We start from the raw sequence: 26,004 nt of genomic DNA, 5'->3' as shown, positions 1-26,004 counted from the left end.
TCTGAACACTGCCCCAAGTCAAAAGAGCCCACCAATCTGTTTCCAAATATTCTGGTACCAGCATATGGCTGGGGCTCCCCAGGAAACAAAGAATGTGCTGTGCAATTATTACAGGGTTTTTCAATAATGTTACATACGGTTCTTACTGTGAGCTCTATTTTGTAGTGCCTTTTATGTAGTAGCACTTGCTTGTGCAATTATTATAATTTTTTATTGTACTTATAAAAGTGCTTATTCTTGTTTATTATTCTGCTTCATCTTCTTCCACCAAAAAACTTTAAGGTGTTAAGGGGGTAGCACACCAGACGCATCTGGCGGATGACATGAAGGTACGCACACCGTCGCCACCACTTGGCGTCTGTCGGCAGTGCCCAGCTACGACTCTGGAGGCTGCTCAAATTTCTGCCACATCATAGAGTGCAACTCGCATATTTTCCATTAAATTCAACCCAAATCATTAGCAAAGGACATAGATTATTTATTTTAGCGTTCTTCATTCTTGAACAAGGGAAAAACCATGGTAACTTGTGTGTACTGTCTGCAACCTGAACTGCATTGACGAGCCCCGCATATGATACCTGTGCCGTGACCTAGCCGCAACATGGCGCTTCTCGTCCAGTGTGCAACCGACTTTACTCATCCCATGCCGTTTGTGCTGCAGACATGATACCTGAAATCATGAAGCTTATTAAGGAGATGTATGGTTTTACTTTTCTAAGCCATCAGAGAACCTGGTGGACAAAAATGAGAAGTGGCGGAACGGTGAGCCCTCAGGGCCTTGCGGTATCTTAATAGGGCCCTGGGTAAACAGGTGGAAAGAAGTGCCGGCTGTCACGTGTTCTGGCTGAGGACGCTGTCCAGTTCAGTCAGTCACACAGTTCAGGATGGCATCGCTGCAGTTTGGATGGATGTTTCTGTTATCCGTTTGGCAAAGTTGTTTACCTGATATAATGCTTGGAATTGGATACAGTATGTTGTTTGGTAGGGGTAATGCTTTTATGAATCGAACATTACTCGTGTGTTTACCAATCGCGATCCGTTGTCTGTGGATGTTACTGTGCATGTTTACTAATATGTATGACTTCTCAAATTGACTTCTTGTACATATTATTTTCATGTTTAATAAATTATATTTTATCCCCATTATTGCTCGTTTTATGTTTTTAGTTTACAGTGTGTAGGTCAGTTCAGGGTCGGGCAAGGAGGAGGCCGGAACCGGCTGAAGAGTCAACATAAAGGTTTAATGATATAAATGAACTTAAACCAACATAAAACATAAAATAACACAGACACACATGCAGCGCGGCCACGTGCGTCTCTCTCTCTCAAACTGGCATCTCCGGCTCCCCTTTATCTCGCTCTCCTGCTGATCAGCAGATTCAGCGCCGGCCGTGCACCATCACGGTCCAGCCACACCCTCCTCCTTGTCACACTGTTATTAGGCCTAGAGTTTCACTTGCTTTATCAACTGCCGTGTTAATTTTGTTTTTCATTTTAGTCACAGTTTTAGTCTTTTGACAAAAATGTCCTTTAAAAATAGTTGTTATATAGTCGGAATGTTATATTCATTAATTTTAGTCAGTTTTACAAAAATGACAATTTTAGTTAACTATCTTTTACTTTATGATGACGTGCAAAATTTACAAAAAAGTGTCAAACTGTAACAGACCAAACTTCATTCAAATATTTAGAAAAAATGTATAAACATTTTCGAATGTAAAAATGTATCAAACATACAGTATAAATGTACATAACCCTAAAACCCCAGCTCCTGAAATAATAATCAATAGACTGAGGTGTTAGCTACATTTAGAAGTTAGCCTGTACTCTGAATTCTTCATGCTTTAGAGACTTATACATTTTCTGTGAAAGGAAATTACACTGCATGTAGCATGTTTCTTATGGAAAAAGTGTATTTACAACTCAAGTTACGCAACGCAAATTACGATTATTTAGTTCAAGTTCACCTGTTCATTCGCTTCACTGTGCAGATGTATGTCTTTCAATAAATTTTGTGGATATATTGATGAATCTCATGTATAAATAGGATGCATTTGAATGAGGTATTTAACTTGTTTTAAAGCGGTTCATTTGGCCGGTGTTAGCAAGTTCAACTCACGCAGCTCAAGCGGAGAAATGCCCAACACACTGGATTAATTGAATCCATATCTAATATCTCCTTCTATTTGCAGATTATCAAGATGTTTCTTCTTCTGTTTATTTCTTGCACTGTTAATACCTTGCAGTATAATTCAGTATAATATAAGGGGGGCATATTCTGCAAGCTGTTTTGAAAACAAAGTTTATTTTTGCAGTTCTGTTTGGTGGTGCAGAAATTACATACTTCAGCTTTAAACCCCTGTAAACTTTAATTTTCTCACGCGCAGTCAGAGCAGATCACTCTCAAGCTTCAAAGAGAGAATCAATCTCTCATGCTGAAAGGGCGCATCTCTCTCCTGCTCCTGTTTCAGTTTCCGCAGTTACAGCCGAACTCACTGTACAACACATGTGGCTGCTAGTGTGCAATCGTAGTTTAGAGCTCCTTGTGTGCAGTGAAGTGATTTCCATTTGTATGCCTGCATTATGTAGGCAGAGGACGTCACACACTCTCTCTCTCTCTCTCTCGCTCGCTCGCTGTCTCACACACACACACACACACACGTCCTTGGTCCTACAGCTGAATCACATCCCTCTTACTCATGTGATATTGTATAAATAATTACAAATCTAATTTATATTTAAAAAAAATAAATTATTGTGGCAGGCGAGCAAAGCATTGATAAGACGATATAAAAAGTGGCTTTAGAAGACAATATATTGTTTATTTCCATATTATTGAACATATCTTATCATTGGCCTACAGTCCACAGCAATCCATTTTATTTGAATTCATCAATCTGTACACCTGAGTCGGAGCATCCCACTTTGGGTTTTTTTTAAGTTAAAAATGTAGATAGAAACAGAAAAATACGATTCGAGATACCTGCATTCATTATTGCGCTCCATCCAGCTGTTTTTGAATGCAAGAATGCATATCTCATCTGGTTCCGTCGATAGTGTCAAGCAAGCCGGAGTTTAGTCTGTTCTCTATACAGCTGCGCGTTACCTATACAGCTGGAGTTTCGCTTACTGCCAACAGGTGGTACTTCAAGCTTGAATTGCACCAATGGCAGTAATTTTCCTTATTATAAGAATTTCCTTTTTGCATACATTTGGTCTTAATTTTTTTTTTTTATTCTAAATAAGTTTTAGAAGACGATTTCTGTGTGAAAAAGTTCATACACAGATTTCACACACAGATAGATGCGTATGCATGGTTAGTAAATGAGACCTACTGTTCTAACTGTGAACTTTAGACTATGCAAATAATTTTCACACTGAGAAGGTTGAGCCACACTGTGTGTGCCACCTCTGATGTGAACAGCCAATCAGAACACTGGAACAGAAATGTGCCAAATTGCAATCTTATGGGAAAGGGATAAAAAGGGGGGGGGGGGGATATAAAGTTAATATAAATAAAAAAATTATCAAATTAATATTTTGTTGTGGTATCGAAACTGGTATTGAGAATCATTAAATTGCTTTCATATGGAAGCAAAATTGACATTATAAATGACATTATAAGTGAAATATACCCAAATTAATCAAAATATAATCAAGCTGAATCATAATCAACCAAATCAAGAGCTTGCAAATCAGAATCTAATCAGGAAATCTGTATCAATAACCAGTCCTAGTAAATATCAATACAAATTAAAAACTTCACATCAAGAAGATTGCCTGCCCCTGCCATAGACATTTTATGTATTCAATTATGAATATTATGGCTGCAACTAATGATTATTTTGATAATCGGCTAATCAAACGATTATTAGAATGATTATTCGACTATTCGGCAATTATTGCAACGATTAATCATTAGCTCTTAATTATTCAGCTTGTGCCCCAACTTAAAAGGTTGTATTAAATGTGCTTACTAACAATAAACAGGACAAAATCATCTTTTAAAAATATCTCTAAATGACATTCACTGAATTAAAGGGAAAACATTTTTAAGTTTAATTCAGTAAAGAAATTCACTGCAAAAAAAAAGTCCTATTGTTATGAAGTGTTTTTGTCTTGTTTTCCATTTAAAATGAGATACATTTACTTGAGAAGCAACATTTAAGATATTTAGACTTGCTTTAAGAGAATGTATCTTAAATACAAGTGTATTTTGTACATAAGTGTATTCACTTGGTTATACTTTTGCGAGTGCAGTAAAGACAAAATATACTTATATTAAAGATCTATTCTCTAAAAGTCTAAATATCTTATATGCTGCTTCTCAGGTGAATGCATTTTTTTTTTTTAAAGAATTTTTAGATATTTTAAAATATTTATATTTTTAATATTATATTCAACATTCTCAGATAAAAATTTTTTTCCTCTGCAGTATAGCTGCTAAAGTAATTGTACGTCATTTTAAAGGAGTTTTAGATATTTATATTGCAAAACAAGCCAAAACAAAAACAAACCAAAAACGTATTTTTGTTGCATAATGGGGCGAAGACTACACTCTCTCACTTTTCTGTTCACTTCAATCCATCTTTAACTCTCAAAAAAACAAACTCTCTCTTATTAATAAATCTGCGCATTGCCAATTTTCTTCATGATACGAAATGCACAGTGACATATATTATGATTCAATAAATCACAAGCCATCACGTTATAATCTAGCTGCATTAAGTGTGCATTCTTGAGGGATGAGTGACAGAGTGTGCATCAGCCGGGTGCAGTTTCAATCTCTTCCCCATTAGATCAGGACATTCGCGCAACTCATAGAAGAGGTGCTGACCGTACAAGAAATGCCAGTTTTGGAGTTTGTAGTTATTTATATGATCTGCTTCCGTGTTATTTGAACTTTAATAAAGCTCAATATTACTGCATTTAAGATGTAATGCCACGGTGTTTGCTTTAAAGACGCTCGAAATGCAAGTTTTGCTTCAGTGGAGCAGCAGCTCCAGCTCCACTTATTCCACAACGAGAGCGTTTCTGTATTTACTTATTTTGTATTTTTGCATTATCATACTTTTTGATCAACATCACCTGAAGCTGTGTCTGCGTCTGGACTGCATCTGGACTGCGAGCTGTGTTTTCTTCCTCTCCTCATTCAGGCGCGAACTGCAGTGCTGCTCTCGCGTGTCATCAATAGAATTTAATGTGATCACGTTACGTTAAATGAGATCAAACGACTATTCGACAATGAAACATTTTTGTAGACAATTTTTTATCATCAACGTTGCTCGACTAATTGTTTTGGCTATAATGAAATATATATTATATATATATTAAAAAAAAATAGTAAAATCTAAAATGTTGTGTATATACACACACACACACACATATATATATGTTAAAAAAAAAAAAATTGTAAAATCTAAAATGTTGTGCACTATGCCAGTGGTTCTCAACCTTTTTGACTCCTAGGCATCTCTAGCCCCTGATGTGTACATATCTGGAGTAACATACCATGACTGAGGGCAGGTGTGGAATGAAACTCGTAGTAGTGGGATGGAAGTCTGAATATTTCAATATGGCCCATTTTAAATAATTTAGAGGCCCCCTGGTTGAGAAACACTGCACTGCGCATCTACACATGCTCTAATTTTCCTTACCTGTGGAGGAATGGGACCCCAGTCGTTGACCACTCTCTGGTGAAACTTTCTATCATGTGCTGCATTTCTTGCTCTCTGCTCCTGTTTTTTTATCCTCCAGTGCATGCGTCTTCTACGTATAACTTCCTCGGACTCTTCTTGTGCATTTGGTGTTGCCATGATGTGGCTTCTCTTAGTTTTTGATTCACCAAAGAATGGATCTGTTAGCTGTGTTTTTGGACCTGCAGGCTTTGTGCACCTTTTTGTTTTCTTCTGCATGAGAATCTGTCTGAATGTGGCAGTGTCCTGGGACATATCTTGCATGACAGTTTGGCTCGAAGTGTGTGAAAACTGGGTCTGCCATGGTTTTTCCTGATGAGCCTGTGATGCCTGATCTTGTGGGTCTTTTACTGGCAGCAGCCTTTGTTCCTTTGAAGGATGTTGGTTAGTGATGTTAGGACTCACCAGGATAGGATTAAGAGGTGCAGTGACAGCAGTATTAACATCATGATTATTGGAGACGATAGTGTGGCATGTGGAGCTTTGTGATGCAGCAGAAGGTGAATACTGAATTTGACTTCTGCCACCTTTCACCTGTTCTGGCTAAAGAATTTAAAATGCAGTTAGAATTTTTTTTCACTAATTATTGTTTTCACCATTGTAAAAGTTGCACTCTGCACATGTTTTTAAAAGCAAAGATTTGTTCCGAATCTAAGATAGGGCTACTCAACTTTAGAAAGCTCAGGGGGGCGCAAAGCAAGATCCCTATTGCCTCGATTGCCATAGAAATAATTTTATATTAATGAGGCAAGTAGACTGTGTATGCTAATTTTTATTTTTATTTTTTTATATTGACAACAACGCAGGCCCCAAAATCATGGCTCGAGGGCCATGGGTCACGTGTTGAGTAGAGCTAGTCAAAATACTACTTTGTTTGGCAATCCTATATTTCAGCAAGTTTTTGAAGACAATAATTTTCAGCTAACAACCTGCAGGACTGAAGGAAACCCCCCACTCTATGGATAACCTGCTTCCTAACAATTCTGAACAAGTTATGGTAAAGCTTTAAATCAACAAACTAACCTGAAACCCTCTCATTATTCACCCCACTGCCCATCAACCAGCAACAACCAGCATTTGGCCCACTTGGCCCAGAATCTCCCCTTTGATAAATGCCCTAGAAATATGACACTAACCTGTGAAGCCATACTGTGAAGAACCGCATCTTTGCTGCCCTGTCTTCTATTGGCTTTTCTGGCCCTCTGTTGTCTCTTCATTAAACGCCAATATTCTCTCTTTCGTTGAAGCTCTTTGTTTTCATCGAGCTGTTGCTCTTCCATGGACTGTGAAGGGCAGCACTGATCAGGACCTCTTCTTTCATCACTATGTTTCTGGGTGTCTCTGCACATATGTTGCCTTTCCACTAGAGAAAGGGCATGAGTTAGATCTACAGCCCCTTGACTTAAATTATGAGAGTTATACTGGCTGGTGTCTTCAGAAGATAATGCCTTTGAGGGTGAGTGGTAAATCGATGGACTCAATTTGATGTCTTTTTCAAGGATTGTATCTGTTGAGACGTCACACTCCAATAAGACGTTCGGTTGTATGGTAACATTTGACTGTACATTTGTCTCAGTATCTTCAGAAGTAAGGTCATCTTCAGTTTTACAAGGAAGAGGTTCATTTTCACACTTAACATGCACAATTGTGGCATTACTGTCTTCCACAGTGCTAATAGATTCCTCCAAGAGCTTTTTCATGGAGGACACAGCCTGAAGAGTAAAAGCATTTTGGTCGGCAACTGCTGGAGGCTCAATGCGTGACTCTGAGGGTGAACAGGGTGAAGGTTTGTTGTTTGTAGCAATAATACATGGAGTAATTTCTGGGATAGAAAATACAGTCTGTATAGAGGGATAGATATGTTCTTGTTTTCTTGTGGCAGTAAGAAATGGGGCACTGGCTGAGGAGTCACAAATTCTTGTATCAACAGATGAAGAAATACTGTGTGGAGGCAAAATTAAATGGTAACCTTTGGTTGACTTCTGGTTTGACTTTCTCTGTTTTAACACTGAAACCTTTGACTTAAGCAGACCATTCGTGAGCCGAGCAACCCGATTAGCTCTCTGCTCTCGTTTCTTTATTCTCCAGTACTCCCTCATTCGGGCTACCCGCTCCTCTTCTGTTAGGCTGCCAGACTGGATGGTCAATGTCATACTGCCCATCACTGCACCTTTGGCTAACTTAGACTTACCCTGAGAGGTGCTTGAAAATTTGTGCTTAATAGACTTTTTGTGAGCATTTATGAAATTACTAGAAATGCTGCATGAAGCAGCCTTTTTCCAGACAGCAACTAACTTTGGTGACTTTGTGACTGATGGAGCATCTGGATATAGGGGCGAACTAACCTGAACCTGAACTTTTAACTCTCCGATGCATTTCACATTTGAATCACCATGACTTGCAGCTAGAGAAGCCTTGGGAGTAGTCTTTGAAATGGAGACTGTTACTGTGTCTTCTTCTTTGATAAAACCACCAATGATCTCAGAAGCACTTGTCAGTGCTTTTTCTGTTGATCGGTCAGCTTTCTGGCAGCCTGCTTGATCCCCGCATATTTCAGTGTTTTGGTATAGTTTAACGTGACGCTTAAGTACATCTTGATCCTTAAATTGGACTTTCACCTCTGCAGAGAGCCTTGCTCTCTGTTCATGCTTTTTGATTCGCCAGTACTCTTTCTGCTTGGCATGCCTAACCTCCGGATTCTCACCTATGGAAGCATCAAGAAGAGACATCTGCATTTGATGGTGTCTCCTTGGAGTACGTTTATGCACACTGGATTTGTTAATAGTATGGTTAGCACTTGAGGACTGCTGTGAAAAGGAGGATAAAGATGGTTTGGTGCCCTGAACATTATATCGTTTTGAGTTAATTGCAAATGATGCCTGAGATCCCAGAACTTTTAATCCCAATGAGTGCTGATTGATGGATACAGGTTTTGCAGAGTTGTGGTTGATTCTTCTCAAGGCCTTACTGTTAACAAGAGATGAAGCCTGTACTGTCCCAATACAGGAAGGTTGTCCAAGTCTCCCTTCTCTGTCCATGGCCAGTGTTACAGCATGCTTTGCTCTCTGCTCTCGCTTTTTGATGCGCCATTTTTCTCTACGCTTAGCAGCCATCTCTTCTTCGGTCTTTGGCGTTCCAGTGGTTCTAGCTCCAGTGGTGTTCTGCTCTGACTCAAAGGCACAGGTGTTTTTCTTTGTGATGGGACTTTTGCTGCCAAGGTAACTCTGGTCTTTGTAAACTGTATAATCTGCAGTGGTCAAGAGTCTGAGTGGTAAACATTTTTTAATCTGAGACTTATTTTGATTGTTGTGTTCAGGTAACACCATGGATACAAGGCTTTGCCGAGACATTTCTAAATTGTTGCCATTAAGGGGAGACGTTCTTGTTTTTTGAGTTAATGTGCTGTTTGGATACAACTCAATAAATGCAGTAGGCCCTGAATAGCCTGTTTGGCAGAGAGACTCACTGTGTTCAACCATTGTAGCATCTGTGTTTGATGACCCCGTAACTGAAGACCTTACTACTTTATTATTGCCCGTTACACCCTTCTGGGACTTTGTGCTTGTTTCTTGGAACTGAGGTAAGACATTGCTGAGTTTAGGCCTCTGTAACCATCTTTCTTTCTGGTATGGCAATGTATTAATATTACTCTCAGATACTAATAGACTTAAGCTGGAGGAGTTTATAGGAGTATCAACATCTTCCAGTTTGCATGAAACATCACTATTATTCACTGGACGATCACTTGCCACTTTAGGTATCAGTGAGGAGTGTTCATAACTAACAGTGGACATACTAACTGCATGTTTACATGTCCCCAGATTTTCATTTCTGATCCTCTTCTTGGCCAATGACTTTCTCGCTCTTTGCTCTCTTTTCTTGGTCCTCCAATACTCCCTTTTTTTGGCAAGAGTGACATCATCAAACTCTGCTGCTGACTGATAATGCCGTTTAGTGGAAGCTTTGTTAGACATGATTGCTGTTTGATTACACCATCTTTAATGGTTGATTAACATCAGCTGCTGGATGCAGTGTTCTTAGACATGGCAAAACCTGCCTTGCACAGGATTTCAGTGAGGTCACATCTTAATTTAATTGCAAATCTCTCTCATGGTCTTGCTATTTAGATTGCTTTTGCATGGGGTGCTTGATCCCTACTTGACATTTTTATGGGGAAAAAACAAGAGTAGGTGACCTGTAGATAAAACAAAGCATATATAAGTAATTTTAATGAAAAAGTATTACAAAAATTAATCTTAAACTAGATTTTAATTTCTTGAAAGGAAATACCAAAACTATAATTTTACCTAAACCTTTAACACTATAATGCATTTTAAGCAATAGTGTTAAAGCTTTAGGTAAAATTATAGTCTGAAAAGCCCAAATGTAGAGAGATTAATGTTACTATACAATATAGATGGATAAACACATGTAGTAAAGCAGTGGTGGCGAACTCAATTTCAGCCCAGGGCAACATCAGCGGTTTGTGTGCCCTCAAAAAGCCATCTGAAAATGTGGCACCGGCATCTGATCTGGTAGCACTCTTGCGATAACCAATAATACTGGATATTTTGTGAATTGAAATGTACATTTGACAGTAAAGCATCGATTTTGAAGTTGGGATTCAGATGTGAATTATGATCTTAACAACAACAATAACAACTGAAAAATTAACACCTAATTTGTTTAGGGCTAAATTACAATATTATGACAGTGCAACTAAGCTTGGTCTCCTTTACAGATTCCTTTCATCAGGCTCCTACTGATTAAAGTACCTTCATCTCTTGGAATTTCTTTGAGGCGAACAAAACCAGTTACATTTTCCCACAATCAGAGAGCATTAAAAGAGAACAGTTTTTACACACAAGAAAAACTGATAGATTGGTCTACAATAATTATGAAAATTTGCCATAGTTCTTCCATAGTATCCATAGTTCAAACAATGTTTTTTGTAGTAAGACCATGGTAACCACAGGTAAAACCAAGCATGACTCCTTACTACCACAGTCAGTAACTATGGTTTCTATATAAAAACAAGAAAATTTTTGTACTGAAAAAAAAAAAGTCTAAAAACATTTTTAAAACTATTTCTGCCAAAATACTATATATATATATATATATATATATATATAAAAAATACAGTTAGTGTTACTTTAGTAAATATGTGGTAATTTCTGTAAGGTTTGTGATGGACTGAAAAGCCGTATAATTTATGTCGGTGCATGGCACAGTGTTTTCTCTTGTTATCTTTGTCGGTGCTGTTTAGAATGCCCTGGCTGTTTAATTTAGTTTTAAACTACTTTAATCACCGAGACATTTGGAGTTTTGCAACAGGGAATTTTGTGCCACATTTAAGACAAAGTAAAGACATCTTAATACTGCAGGGGGCAGCTCTGTGTCCCCTTCAAACTCTGTGTAAAGATGCAATGCTTTGTCAAAGCTGCCAGCTCTGACCTGTCTCACCCCCTAGTATCAGAGGCATCTTTTATGCTGATTTAGTTTGTAAATAAAATCAGAGCCACCTTAAAGGTGCTATTTTTTTTATGAAATGGCACACAGAACATGTCCCTGTTACCTGACACATAGGAGGTAGGTATGTATCACGAAATAACACACCTGTCTCTGTGATGGCGTTAATCTCTGTAAATGGCAAACTAAAAAGTGACAGTGGGCCATGGTTTGATTCTTTGAGGCCATTTCTGCCTGTCAATCATACTGCACATTAACAGGCTAGCCTACATATAGGAAACAGGAAGCTGAGAGCGTAGTTGAAGCAGATCATTTAAGTCAAATGCCATATTCAGCTTTATAGATATAATTGTTAGTTTGTTACGAGAACGAGAACACTGCTCCTGCTCCATATCTGACAACAACGGTACAATTAAGTCTTTGGAGGACAGGGTTTTGTATAGAGGGGAGTGTTTAATTCAGTAGCAAAGACTGGCAGAAGCTCCAGAATGGCAAACATCGCTTACAGCACTTTTAAACTTTGCCATTTTCATGTTGCTGTGCATGATAATCAACAAGCTGCAGATACAGTGAATCACATGCACCAATACCACTTTTTCCTCTTCTGATCCGATTCCGATATCTAAAATCTCAGTATCACCCGATACCGATCCGATACCAGTGTTGTTGTTTTTTTGCATAATCAGATTAGAATATCTTTACATTATTGTGTGGAACTAATTGGGTGTGCTCTTTAATATGTAAAGAAACACAAACCTCTAACTCCACATAATTTCAATATAAATATATAGCCTAATAAGAAAAACTTTATGTTAACTAGTCTACTGGATAATGTAGCATCAAAATTAATTCAGTAGAAAAGAAGCCAGTTTTCTTTGCAAAATGTTTTCAACTTGTATCTGTACTTTAAAAGATTCAGATCTCTTTTTTGTTCAATTTAGTTGAAAGATATCTGTCCACTTTTCATTCACACAGTTACTTTTTGGAACCCATTCAACATATTGATATAATTTGTAAACAAATAAATTATTACTATTAGTAGTAGTAGTAGTAGTAGTAGTATTGACTTTTAGAATTTTAAATAACAGTAATATATTTCAGTCATGCACCTTTAACTTTAAAACCCTCAAGCTTTTATTTTGACAATCCTAACGCTTTAGGAAGTCCTGTAAGTGTCTGTTTGTGGGTTACTTTACAGTATTATAATTCGCTTCTTAATCAAATTCTGGCAAAATGCTCCTCCGGTGCCGTTCTAAATGCATATTATTAGTAAACCGAACTATAGAGCATCTACATCTGAGATGTTGTTCGCGAGTAGCACTCACATATGAAAAAACGCATTTTGTTTGTGTGTCAACAGAGCAGCACCATTCACTAACGTGCTGTGCATGCATACTACCTGTGTACTGTATATTTACTTATTAAACACAGCCTTTTGCGATTCATAAAGCTATTGCATGTGTTCAAGTGGCTTTGAATAAAATACACAAGTCAATTGGACTACTTTAATGGTGCTTTTATGGTTCTTTTATGTCAGTTTTTGGGCTTGACAGTCACAGACATGACTAACACACAGTATCGGATTTGGATCGGGCTCTTCGAACCGATACACGATCCGTCTAAAAACGTCAGCATCGGAGCCAATACTGATCCAGGTATCAGATCGGTGCATCCCTAGAACCAATACATGTAAAAACATTTATGCTTGCCTCTGTGCTGCATTAAAAATCTGAATTAATGCACGCATGGTACGCCATAATGGCTTGAGGCTGTCATTGGGAGTGTTGAAGCTGCATGTCAAATTCAGTATGTTCTCTAACACAGCCTAAGCTCAGTGTTACAGTTCAGCAAAGTGAAGATAAGATTCTACTATAACGAAAACAGATCTATAGTTTAAAACTTGACTTTGCAAGGATTATTTACCTAGCAATGCCATGGCAAACACTCAGAACATCCTAGCAATGCCCTAGAAACCATCCAGAGCACCCTAGCAAGAACATAGCAACTGCCTAGCAAACTCAGAGCACCCTGCCAATGTCAACAAAAGGCCTAAGTAACCTTGAAACGTAACTTTCAAGTTTATTCAAATGTTCATGCAATGTTTTTTTCAAGCCAACATTCAAAGTTTATCTTAACGAACTTTAATTTTCTAGTTGGTATTGAAATTTGACATGTAGTAAGCCTGTTCCAGAATGTGCTCGAGGATGAGTCCTCCATAGCATTTTGTTGGGGGTAGGGAAAGGATGGGCTCCTCCGTTGAGAGTTTGTTTTCCAGAGGGGGGACTCTGTTTGAGTACATAATCATGTAACAAAAGTGAAATTCTGGGGCCCCTGTGCTCCTCCAGAGGCATGGTTGGGACTCTGAGAAGGGGCCCTCCATTACATTATGGGCTACAGAATATGAAACTACATGAAAAAAATAAGGGCTCATGTGTTGTTTCAAAGAAGTGACTGGCACTGGGGGATGGGGCCCTCTATGTGGGTCTGGGGCCCCAGGGCATTTGCCCCACATGCGTTGTCGGCAATCCTACCTGCTGCAATAAGTGTTGACATTAATGTGATTAAATTTAGATCTAGGCTTCAGAACAAGAAGCTTTGAATTCTTTAAAAAAAAAATCACAAAAGACTGTATTTAGTAATTCTTGTCACAAATTTAGAAAATATCAACTTGCAAAGACTAAAGCCCAAAGTATACATTGGTTTTTGAAGCCAGCGCTAAGTAATCTGCGTACAGTTGAACGCTAGCCTTTCAAAGTATACTTCTTTTGTCTGTGCGTGCATAAACAGGCTGTTGGCATATGGACTATTACTCTTCAGGAGTTTAGACCCATAAAGATGTCTTTAAATTCCTGCATTTGCATAGCTCGAGTCTGAAGGAATCGCCTGAACTCCTCACATACGTATTCTTGATGTGCATATCCACTGTTGTTGTTTCCGACTTCATCTCCATATGTTTAGTGGCAATTTTCTAGCAATTCTTTGTGAGAGCAATGGCTCAACTGTGAGTGCTGCCACCTTGTGAACCCACTAATTAGTGCAAATAAATCCAGACGGATGCGCATTTTCTGCGTTTAGAGTATGCAGGCTAGAACAATCAGACTGCACATGTTCAGTGCTTGAGTCAAGCACAATGCCGATGACAAAATTTGTATCACACGTCCTGTACAGGCTTCCGCATCTGACCGAAGTATCTAGCCTACTTTGGGTTTTACCCAAGTTTTAAATGATCCATTTTCAAGAAATGTCTTTGGACAGAACTCTTGGAGCGCTTGATCTACAACCTTTTAAGCACTTACAACACTTTCTATTATAATTAATAAATCTACTCTTTACTAATTATCTCGTTCTTTTCAAGCCAGTTTTGGCCCTTTTTATTGCAGCACTTATATTACTACTGCCTGTAGCAGCATTCTTCATTTGCAGGTTACTTTGTATAAAAACATCTGCAAAATATATGTAAATATGAGTTCATGGGATGAAAATAGCATGTACAACAGGCAAGAATATTACATACTGAGCTTATTAATCTATTTATCACACTTCATTCTGAGTGCTTAAAAGTATTTCATGCATCTAAGTGATGCATCTTTAAGCACCAAGTTTGAATAAACACAAGTGTGGATGAGATTTGAAAACTACAGTAGAGGGGACAATTTCAGTGAATAACAACATAGATTTCGGCCTGTTCCAAAGCTATTTATGTAGTAGCATCAAAAGACTTATATATAGTGCATGGGTTGTATGGAGTACTTTTATGGTGCCAATGTGCTTATGTCACACGAGAGGCCGTGTGACCTCGACCAATTTAAATATTGATCTTTTTCTTACACACACCTAGTGCTTCACTTCTGAAGACATTAATTAATCCACTGGAGTTGGATTAGTTTTATGATGGTTATATGTGCTTTTTGGAGCTTCAAAAATGTTGGCACCCATTCACTTGCATTTTATGGACCTACAGAGCTGAAATATTCTTCTAAAAATCTTCATTTGAGTTCTGAAGAAGAAAGTCAAACACATCTGGGATGGCATGAGGGTGAGAAAATTATGAGAGAATTTTCATTTTGGGGGAACTATTACTTTAACACACAAGCAACACATAAGTTGCACATATGCATTTTCTCAGGCACCTATGGAGTCTAAATAGACGTATTACAGAATTTCATTTGTGTACCCAAATGACAATAGCCAAAACATACTATTCATGTGTTACACTTGCTATGGTTTACTTCCTCAATGTTTCTTCATCAAACAGCAGTCAAATGTAAATCAAGCCAAATCACTGAAACAACAGTGCCACCTTGAGTAACAAATAACGTATAATATGTATGTGTACACGCATATGGGTGTTACAATGAGGGAGGTCACAGGAGCAGGATCTAAGTGCAGCAACTTTAATACAAGACTGGATAAACACAGAACAGGGCAAAACTAGGAACCAGGAAACAAGAACAGAACAAAACCAAACCAAACAGGCTAGAACTCGGAGCACAAACTGGATAAACACACATAACAACTCACAAGGACTAAGCAAACAACAGGGCATTAAATACACACTGACTAATAAGGGAACTGAACACAGGTGAGAATAACTGGGAACAGCTGGAAGTGATCAGATCAGGGGATTATGGGAGGTGTAGTCCGGGGGGATCAGATGACAGAGGCAAAACACAGTGAATCGTAGCAGTGGGATACTGATAATTTACCATTGTCACAGAAAATCAATGTGATATAGTAGTCATTTGTATGAATATGGGACTCATTTGCATTGCAATAAACAAAAAAATAAAAAACTGATATCCTGTGATATAAAGTGATATTTTTAGGATTATTTCATATGATTTACAGAAGTGGAAATATATATTGCGACACTACTACATATCTCAGGCCACTACAGACTCTATACACTTATGGTAATTGAACAACAATAATAATATATATCTGGATTATCCGAGTTACCGTAGACTTTGTCAGTTCGAACCAGTCTGGCCATTCTCTGTTGACCTCTTTCATCAATAAGGTGTTTCTGTCTACAGAACTGCCACTCACTAGATGTTTTTTGTTTTTCGCACCATTCGTAGTAAATACTAGGGACTGTTGTGTGTGAAAATCCCAGGAGATCAGCAGTTACAGAAATACTCAAACCAGCCCATCTGGCACCAACAATCATGCCACGGTCTAAATCACTGAGATTACATTTTCCCCATTCTGATGGTTGATGTGAACTTTAACTCTAGAATTAACTCTTTGTGCCAAAAACAAAAAACATCCAGTGAGTGGCAGTTTTGCAGAAGGAAACACCTTGTTGATGAGAGAGGTCAACAAAGAATGGCCAGACTGGTTTGAACTAACAAAGTCTACGGCAGGGGTCGGCAACCTATGGCATGCGTGCCAGCATTGGCACGCAGAGGGGTAATCACTGGCACGCCAGCAACAGCGAGAGAGGAGTAGACTATTTTATTTAGATGAAATTCCGCACCTGCATTCCAATCTACATCTTGATGTAATCCTTCCTCATGACCATACAAAATGTTTTCATGAGCTGAATGGGAGACTAAACAAAAAGTAAAAATGTGATGAGACTGCAGTATACCCAACAGACTCGTGCAAGCCATTTGCGCATCACGAGCCGGCAGCACTTCACGTTTGGTTAATCACGCGAGTAAACGCGCCCGCTTTGCTTCAGTCAGGCTGTGTGGATGACACTTTGTTTCTTTTTGCTTTCAGAACAACATGTGATGTAATAAGGAAAACACCACTATGAATCCTTGAGATTTCCAACCCAGCAACAGGTACACCCTCCTTTAACCATTCACACTCAAAATTACATTAAAAGATTAAAAGAGAAAACTGAGTCTAATCAAAATATAAATTAATCCTGGAAATAAAGTTTTAGGATTTGGTAGGTGTGATTCACCGAAAATGGCTATTGCTTGTGATGTGCGAATGGCTTGCACACAGCGCGAGTCTCTTCGCACTTTAATAGTCTCCCATTCGGCTCATGAAAACATGCTGTGTGATCATGAGGAAGGATTACATCAAGATGTAGATTGCAATGCAGGTGCGAAAAACTTCATACAAGTAAAATAGCCAGCTCCACTCTCGCTGTTGATTGCGTGCTAGTAATTACCCCTCTGTGTGATTTTGAAAATGTAGTATGACATAATATAAAAAATATTTAAGATTGCACAAAATTTCGTGCTCAGTAATCAAATAAGCAAATTTGTGACATTAACTGTAACTCATTTAGTAGCCTACAAAAGGACAGGTTTCTTTTATTAAAGCACTTAAGATGCTCTGTGAAAATTCACATGCAGGATCATGATTATATCATAATCATCGGGTTTTCACTCAAACTGTTATGCTGATAATATATTTTGTAATAAAAAAAAAAAATAAACCATTAAATTAGAAAAATGCAAAATAGAAACATTTTCACAAGTGAGTCCACTCCAAATTCTTCTTAAATCAGTATCTCTACACAGGGGCGGAATGTCCATAGGGAAAACCGGAACTTTTCCCGGTGGGCCGGCCGAGAAACGGGGGAAACGGGCCGCGATAAGCTGAACGGGTCATGACAGGCTGAAGAGGTCCGCAAAACGGCGCGCGATATTCCATTCCAGTGTCTGATGAATTCTTGCTTGAATCTTTGTGCCAGGAGTGGCATAAAGTCAGCAATGTGAAAGACTGGCAGAAAGCGTGCAAAGACACATGAAAGTTGTGATTGAAAATCAGGGTTATTCCACCAAATATTGATTTCTGAACTCTTCCTAAGTTAAAATGTTTGTATTGTGTTGTTTAAAAATTAATATGAACTTGTTTTCTTTGCATCATTCAAGGTCTGAAATAGTGCCGGACCGATATATCGGTCGGCCGATATTAGCCTTTCACCGATATATCGGTATCGGCGTATATGAAAACTTTTTTCAGAACATATAATGCAGAAAACAATGCTTTAGAATTGGTGTCATAGCGCTCTGACTCCATTGTTTACAGAGCTGAGCTGACGTGGCTCTGCAGACAGGGTGGAGTAGAGTTGTGTCTCTTCATGGTAAATTGCTTACTAGTTTGTGAAATACATACTGGAAAGTTAATAAAAAATGACCCCATCATTTTCCCTTTTCAATATAACTAATATCACATTAACCTTGTCCCTGACAACCATGTCACTCATGTCTGTTTGCTGTTAGCCAGCTATAGTTTGTCAGTGCAGTCAGTAATGTAGCAGATTGAAAGGTAAGCATCAGAGCATCTTTTTGCAGCTCACGCTATGTTATTACCTAGTTGGTGAGACACAATGCTGGAAAGTAAAATAAACAATGTCCGTCTTTTACTCTCCGTGACAACAAGCTTATAGCTAACTAGCTAATCATGTAGCTACTTTCATTGCTTGTCAGCTGAGTGGAAGCTAATGTGTAAACATGTATATACCAAACTGTTTTGTTCAGGATTCACAGTTTGGTACCCCCTTCAACTGAACAATTTCAGTCATTGCATTTACAAAATGTAATATTTAAAAGTCTGGTTTTCCACCGTTGAAAGTTTCCCCTGAACTTGTATAGCAGAATACGGTGTAACACCGCTGCCGCTGTTTATCTCTCGTCTCGGCAGTATTAATATAGTCAGCATTTGACTGATACTAAACAGTAATACTGATGTTTATTAAGCTATTTATTTTAATTTTATTTTTATTTATTCTTTATTTTAATGGTCAGCATTTGACTGATACTAAACAGTATTGATGTTTATTAAGCTATTTATTTTAATTTTATTTTTATTTATTCTTTATTTAAACGGTCAGCATTTGACTGATACTAAACAGTACTGATGTTTATTTAGCTATTTATTGTATTTTTATTTATTCTTTATTTTCTCAGTGTTCATTTCTAGAATTTGTTGACAATGAATAATAATAATGTCAAATGTTCTTTGATAAAAATATTTGTTTAAGAAAGCAGCCTTCTGAGTACCTTTGCATAGTCCTATCGGTGCAAAATTGGTGAAAAATCCACATAGAAAAGGTCTGTTTTCATTCCAGCTCAAAAATTAAATATATCGGCCACCATATCAGTAATCGGTTAATTTTCCCTCTCTAAAATCGGTATCGGTCAGGCTCTAGTCTGAAAACACACATCTTTTTTTTTTTTTTTTTGACCAGTTGTCATTTTCTGCACATAAACACTCTAAATGTCGGCACAGCCATTGACTAGGAAAATAAAAAAAATGGCACTCCATGTCAAAAAGTTTGCCAACCCCTGGTCTACGGTAACTCAGATAACCGCTCTGTACAATTGTGGTGAGAAGAATATCATCTCAGACACACACACACACACACACACACACACACACACACACACACACACACACACACCTACATACATACACATACACACACACATGCAATTTTGCCATTTTTTTATTGTTAGATGATTCATAAGAGAAAGTTTGAGGAATACAAAAGAAGTGGTGCTCCAAAAAAATAGATGAGGTAAAGGAGGTGAAATGAGGTCCCGGGTCAGTAAAAACCCGAGGTATGCCTTTAAGGGATAATTAGGCTACACCTGTGTTGTGCTCATTGCTAATAAAAGGTATTTCTATAGTTTTAAAACATTACGTAAATGGAGAAAATGTGAATGTGATGACAATATCAATAAGATTTTTAAACTTAATAGTAAAGGAATTTTAAATAATCATAAGGAAAGGACATGCAAAATGAGGAACAAACACGTTACTGTCACTTTAAACCTTGTCTCACAATCAAAAGCTGAAGACACAATTTCTATTGTGTCTGTCTTAACCTGACCCTTTGATTTGAATTTGAATTGATGCTGTCGCAAATTCCAAACGATGTTTATAAAAATATTAAAGTAAACACATCCTATGAAGGCACATTTTGGGAGTGATTTTACATATTCACTGCCGCTGTCTCTAGTGCAAGACAGAGACAATTAACAATGTCCTCTTCCTTACCTGTCCTCATGAGCTGCTGCTGTATGTCTGCGCGTGAACTGTCGTATCTTTGTAGTAAATCATGCTGCGACATATCAATACATCATGCGCAAAGTATGCGTTTGGGTTTTTACCTGGTAGTCACCCGTTACTTTCCGGGACAGTTTGAGAGACCTTGGACTTTTAGCTCACACAGCCAGGACACTGCAATCGCTTCCCCAGGCAGCCTTTTTTTTTTGACAACGGTAAAAGTACCAGGATGTAGGAATCTACAGTGTGTGTGTTTGTGTGTGTGTGCGCGCGGGTGGGTGGGATAGATAAAGCAGTAGCGTCTGCACTCACTAAAAACGATTTTGTTATTCATTTAAGGAACAGACATAGCAAGGCAGGTGCAAAGATGACTAATTATCGGTCTATTATATTTAAAGCAAAATTATCAGTCTATGTGCATAATAAAGGCAGGATTGTTTCCATTTTAAAGGCCTTGCACTGTGAACAGGGCTGTAGCTAGTGGGGTGAAAGGCAGTAACAATTCTAGGGGCCCAAAGGTCCAGGAGGCCCACGACAAATTCAAAACTGTATTATTTTAATAGGTAAGAGGCCTGGGCAATAGAGGGGCTCAGAATTAGTTGCTACGGCCCTGACTGTGAATGATGAGTGGGTTTTTGGTTTACAGTTGAACAATTTATAATCATTTGTTTGCAAAGTATAAAACTTAAACTGGTAGTGTGTTTATGGAGTGGCCGTGAATTATTTGGATTCTGAAGCCACACTTGAGAATGTATGAGAAAGTGTCAGTATTGCATAACACAATAACTAACCAAATGGGATTTATTTTAAAGAAAGATAACACAAGCATCCTTTCCAAGCAAATCATTTTACAAAAAGAGTTTAGCAGGTTTTAAATTAAACAATAGGCTAGAATGGGCCATAAAACAATAGATATACCGTTCAAAACTATGACAAAAAGTGAGCCCGTTTACATGCACACCAGTACGCCAATAACTACCAAAAATCAGCTTATTGAAATAAACCATTTTATAGGTTTACATGCAAACCAATAAATCGGCAACGCAAGAAAACCGCAATTACGTGACACTTGTAATCATCGGGTTATTCTCTGCTTTTGACATCAAAATGTAAACAGTCATGCGCACAACAACTGCGCACATTGAATAAGCCGATAAGAACGCCGGTTAAGTGGTTTACATGCAATGTGAAATTTGCGTAAAGGGCAAAAATCTACCCGTGTCGATCGATTTATTCTGATGCCGTTTATGATCTTTATCACATACATAAGCTGATGATAAAGGAAAGCCATTTAATGCGTTTACAGGACAACACATGTTGTCAGTATATTAAGCATAATCAGTGTAAGAAAGTGCATGTAAACACGCTCATTGAATGTGCCATAAGCCGACAACGTGTGTGGTCATGTAAACCCATTATATGGCGTTCCTTTATCAGTGTTAGGTCATAAACGGCGTAAGAATAAACCGATTGACACAGGTCGATTTTTCCCATTTCTCCGATTTCACGTTGCATGTAAACACCTTAATCAGCATTCTTACTGGCTTATCCAATTTGCGCAGGTGTTGTGCGCATGCCTTTTTACGTTTTGACATCAGAAGCAGAGAATAACGCAATTATTTTAAATCTCATGTAAACGCAGGTTTCTTGCTTTGTCTGATTTTTTAAATAAGCTGATTTTTGGGAGTATAAGCGTATTGGTGTGCATGTAAACACACTGAATATTTGGTTTATTTCTGTAGTTGTCAAACTTAGTGGAACCTGTTGTTATAATGTGATGAACTACACCTGTGATTACTTTGCTAGGGCACCTGAAGGGAACTGACATCAAACATTCACTAAAAATAGCCTAGGGACTAGATGGTTAAATGTAAACACAGATGCCACTTTGTTTGATATTTTGTTATTTAATGCAATGAAATTCATATATATCAAATAGTGTGTCTTAAAAATTTATGCATGTATATTTATTAATGCTTTGGCAAAGTAAACACTTTATACCATGCCAAATAAAGCTTCCTCACAAGGACTAACTAAACAAATATGTACTCTAATTTGCATCATTTTATTCAGGATATTTTGCAAATGCACTGATGTCACTTGCTACTTTTGCTGTCAAACTGTGGCTGCAATCCAAAAATAGAAAATATAAAAAAATAATGAATCAAACTTTGTGATTCATAAATAAAACATTAGATTTATGTATGTACAAAATTAATCAATTTGATAACAAACTGATGCAATTTGTGGGTCATTCTCAGGATTCTATTTCAGTCTCTCATACTTTTTAAATTTGTGGTGAAAATGAAATGTTGGAAGCATTTTACAAGATGTTGATATCTCCATTATAATTAATTAAAATAATTTTGGCATGAAAATAATTTTTATCATAAAAGAATATCTTCTGTCGATCTTATAACAAGCATTTTGTCATGTCCGTGAGGCACTTCACTGAATTTGTACCTAGAAAATAATTAATAAAATGTGCACACTGTCTATAACCCCCCCAATAATCAAAACAAGCTAGTACAGCTCCCCTCCGCCCTCCTTAATTCACCAAAGTGGCATTCAACTGATCACAAAGTATGGTCAGGACATTACTGATGTAAAAAACAGCGCCATCACTATTTGAAAAAAGTCATTTTTGATCAAATCTAGACAGGCCCCATTTCCAGCAGCCATCACTCCAACACTTTATCCTTGAGTAATCATGCTAAATTGCTAATTTGGAACTAGAAAATCACTTGCCATTATATCAAACACAGCTGAAAGATATTTGGTTCATTAAATGAAGCTTAACATTGTCTTTGTGTTTGTTTTTGAGTTGCCACAGTATGCAATAGACTGGCATGTCTTAAGGTCAATATTAGGTCAAAAATGACAAAAAAGAAACGTCTTTCTCTAGAAACTCATCACTCAATCATTGTTTTGAGGAATGAAGGCTATGCAATGCTTGAAATTGCCAAAAAACTGAAGATTTCATACAAAGGTGTACACTACAGTCTTCAAAGACAAAGGACAACTGGCTCTAACAAGGAGAGAAAGAGATGTGGAGGACCAGATGTACAACTAAACAAGAGGATAAGTACATCAGAGTCTCTAGTTTGAGAAATAGATGCCTCACATGTCCTCAGCTGACAGCTTCATTGAATTCTACCCGCTCAACACCAGTTTCATGTACAACAATAAAGAGAAGACTCAGTGGTGCAGGCCTTATGGGAAGAATTGCAAAGAAAAAGCCACTTTTGAAACAGAAACACAAAAAGAAAAGGTTAGAGTGGGCAAAGAAACACAAACATTGGACAACAGATAATTGGAAAAGAGTGTTATGGATCTTAACCCCATTGAGCTTTTGTGGGATCAGCTAGACTGTAAGGTGTGTGAGAAGTGCCCGACAAGACAGCCACATCTATTGCAAGTGCTACAGGAAGCGTGGGGTGAAATGTCACCTGAGTATCTGGACAAACTGACAGCTGGAATGCCAAGGATCTGCAAAGCTGTCATTGCTGCATGTGGAGGATTTTTTGATGAGAACTCTTTGAAGTAGAGTTTTAATAGTAATTTTTTACATTATTAATGTCCTAACTATACATTGTGATCAGCTGAATGCCACTTTGGTGAATAAAAGTACCAATTTCTTTCCATAAGAGCAAAATATGTACATTGTTCCAAACTTTTGGCCGCCAGTATATATAGAGTATATTAATTTCATGCATGCTGTGTGGTCTTCTGTCCTACACCACATGAGAAACAGTGGCAATTTTGAGTAAAAAACCACAACATCGTCACACACAACCCTGTCACATGTATTCACTGTCATCCTGTGACAGGGTTGAGTTATTCACTTCATTTATGAATACTGTAACAAATATATGGAATAGTCAATATATTATACATTACAAATTCTATATGTTTACTTCAATGAAACATGGTGTGAAAGTATGCGAGTGCAAGCAGCCTAGTGATGGGAGAGTTGTGACGTGGTTGGGATAATAGTGACGATATTGGATCATTAAAATGGGAACACAATTAAAAGTAAATTTAATATTTGCTGAGCACAGCCTGACATGTTGAGGGTGAGCACACACAAAACAGTTGTGATTTTAGTTAAAAATCTTACTTTAAAACCTTTTTTTACAAAACTACCACACAGAATTTGTCTATTTGTAGCTTCATTAAATAAACATGAGAATACTGTCATAAATGTTATATTTGTTGTCATTAAATTGGTATGAAGGACACATGAGCAGTAGGTAGATGTTTATTTCTATAACCAGTATTGTGTAGAATCATTTGCAAACCACTTTCATTATGTTAGTGACAGGGTGAGAACAAAAGGTGTCCAAATCAGACAAAAATAGAAAATAATAAAAAGGGCTTTGATGCCTGAGGTGGGGAAATATGATTTGTAGGAGAGTATTCAGCCAATTAATCAAAATTAGTTAAACAAACAAAAAAAATTGTAATTCAGAGTTGAAATATGAACAAATGCCAATAATTACCCATTTATGTTGTGTTAAAATAGAACAGACGGACCCCATGATGCACCCGTTGCTGCACGACAGCAGCTACTGTCTCTTTAAATTTACCCAGGAGCCCCTAAAGGAGCCCCAGGGGCCCCTAGCTCGGCTCTCCACCCTAAAGACGAGCAGAACATCTAAACTTAACGACCATTTGACAGGTCTTTAGAACAGCTTCGATCAGGCTACGACTTAAATCGACACGTAAAAGTTAAGTTTACTTAAACCAGAAACACAACAGCGGTGTGGGCTTCAGTGCAGACACAGACACTGAACACACTGTAATGGGTGAGTGCGCGTTTCAGATATTTATCCAACCAAACGACGAATGCATCTACAAAAGCCTACGGTTGTGACACAGCTACGTACAAGAGGCGCGAATCCTGTGCGTTAAAATACCGAAACGCGGGTATGGAGGGAAACGAGACCGAAGAGTGCGTGCACAAAGCTGAGCAGACAGAAACGGGCTCATTAATAATAAAAACAGAACATGGGGAGGCGACACCTACACGGGGACACATGGGGGACCTCTCAGCAGGTAAGTGTTCTGTTAAGCACTTAAGTTCGACCATTGTATCGATGGCTCTCTGTCTGCAGCGTTAAACCCCGTTACGAACAATAGCAAGCAGCGGCATGGCCCCTGGTTTTACGGGCTCCACTATAAACAAAGGCAAAATAACCATGCTGGATCCGTAGACGCGATGCGTTGGCGCCCCCTAGCGGAAATTCATCGGGGTCACACTATGCCGCCGCCCCCTTGTTGTACACATAGTTAAATATTCATTTAAATGATACTGAATTATTAATAGTGTTAATATTTTTTTCTAAAATAAAAATAGTATGAGTATTTTCAGGTTATTAAATGCGCGGTGGCCTTATAATTACAACATCTGAAAATGACTTTTAGTTTGTCAGCAACATTGATGATGTGATGTGATAATTGATGTGAGCAACATCATGTTGTCAGCAACATTATTTAAATACGACGACTTCTCTTAATGATAATACAGCTGTTTACCCAGTACAACATGAAAAGATGAATTTGAATGAAAGATAATGTGTATGTATGTGTGTGTGTGTGTGTGTATATATATATATATATATATATATATACATACACACACACACACACACACACACACACACATATATATATATATATACACACACACACACACACACACATATATATATATATATATATATATATACACACACACACACACACACACATATATATATATATATATATATATATATATATATATATATATATATGTGTGTGTGTGTGTGTGTGTGTGTGTGTGTGTGTGCATATATATAAATATATATATATATGT

The 26,004-nt window shown here is 37.8% G+C and overlaps 2 protein-coding genes across 8 annotated transcripts in view; one reads left to right on the top strand and one right to left on the bottom strand.

The window, feature by feature from the left end:
• The window catches only part of LOC127421828 (uncharacterized), a 28,176-nt gene extending 7,828 nt beyond the window's left edge, over positions 1-20,348 (bottom strand). For 4 of the 7 annotated variants that reach the window (XR_007894134.1, XR_007894137.1, XM_051665270.1 and 1 more), the window contains exons 1-4: positions 20,249-20,348; positions 6,833-9,891; positions 5,658-6,239; positions 5,089-5,171 (exon numbers count right to left, since the gene is read on the bottom strand). Coding sequence is in view for 5 of the 7 variants with exons in the window: in XM_051665270.1 (XP_051521230.1) it covers positions 5,089-5,171; positions 5,658-6,239; positions 6,833-9,670 (3,503 nt within the window). In the remaining 2 variants the exon portion in view is untranslated. Of the gene's footprint in view, positions 1-5,088; positions 5,172-5,657; positions 6,240-6,832; positions 9,892-20,135 lie in introns of all 7 variants that reach the window. The other 3 variants (XM_051665025.1, XM_051665188.1, XM_051665109.1) reach the window with 2 other exon arrangements.
• Positions 20,349-24,764: 4,416 nt separating this feature from the next.
• Positions 24,765-26,004, top strand: part of LOC127441293 (zinc finger translocation-associated protein-like) — an 11,944-nt gene continuing 10,704 nt past the window's right edge. Inside the window, exon 1 of the mRNA XM_051698520.1 lies at positions 24,765-25,202. Within this exon, the coding sequence (XP_051554480.1) occupies positions 25,076-25,202 (127 nt within the window). The 5' untranslated portion in view covers positions 24,765-25,075. The remainder of the gene's footprint in view (positions 25,203-26,004) is intronic.

The sequence above is a fragment of the Myxocyprinus asiaticus genome, chromosome 1, assembly GCF_019703515.2.
Source record: "Myxocyprinus asiaticus isolate MX2 ecotype Aquarium Trade chromosome 1, UBuf_Myxa_2, whole genome shotgun sequence".
Taxonomy (NCBI): Eukaryota; Metazoa; Chordata; class Actinopteri; order Cypriniformes; family Catostomidae; genus Myxocyprinus; species Myxocyprinus asiaticus.
This window is presented reverse-complemented; position numbering and strand designations above follow the sequence as displayed.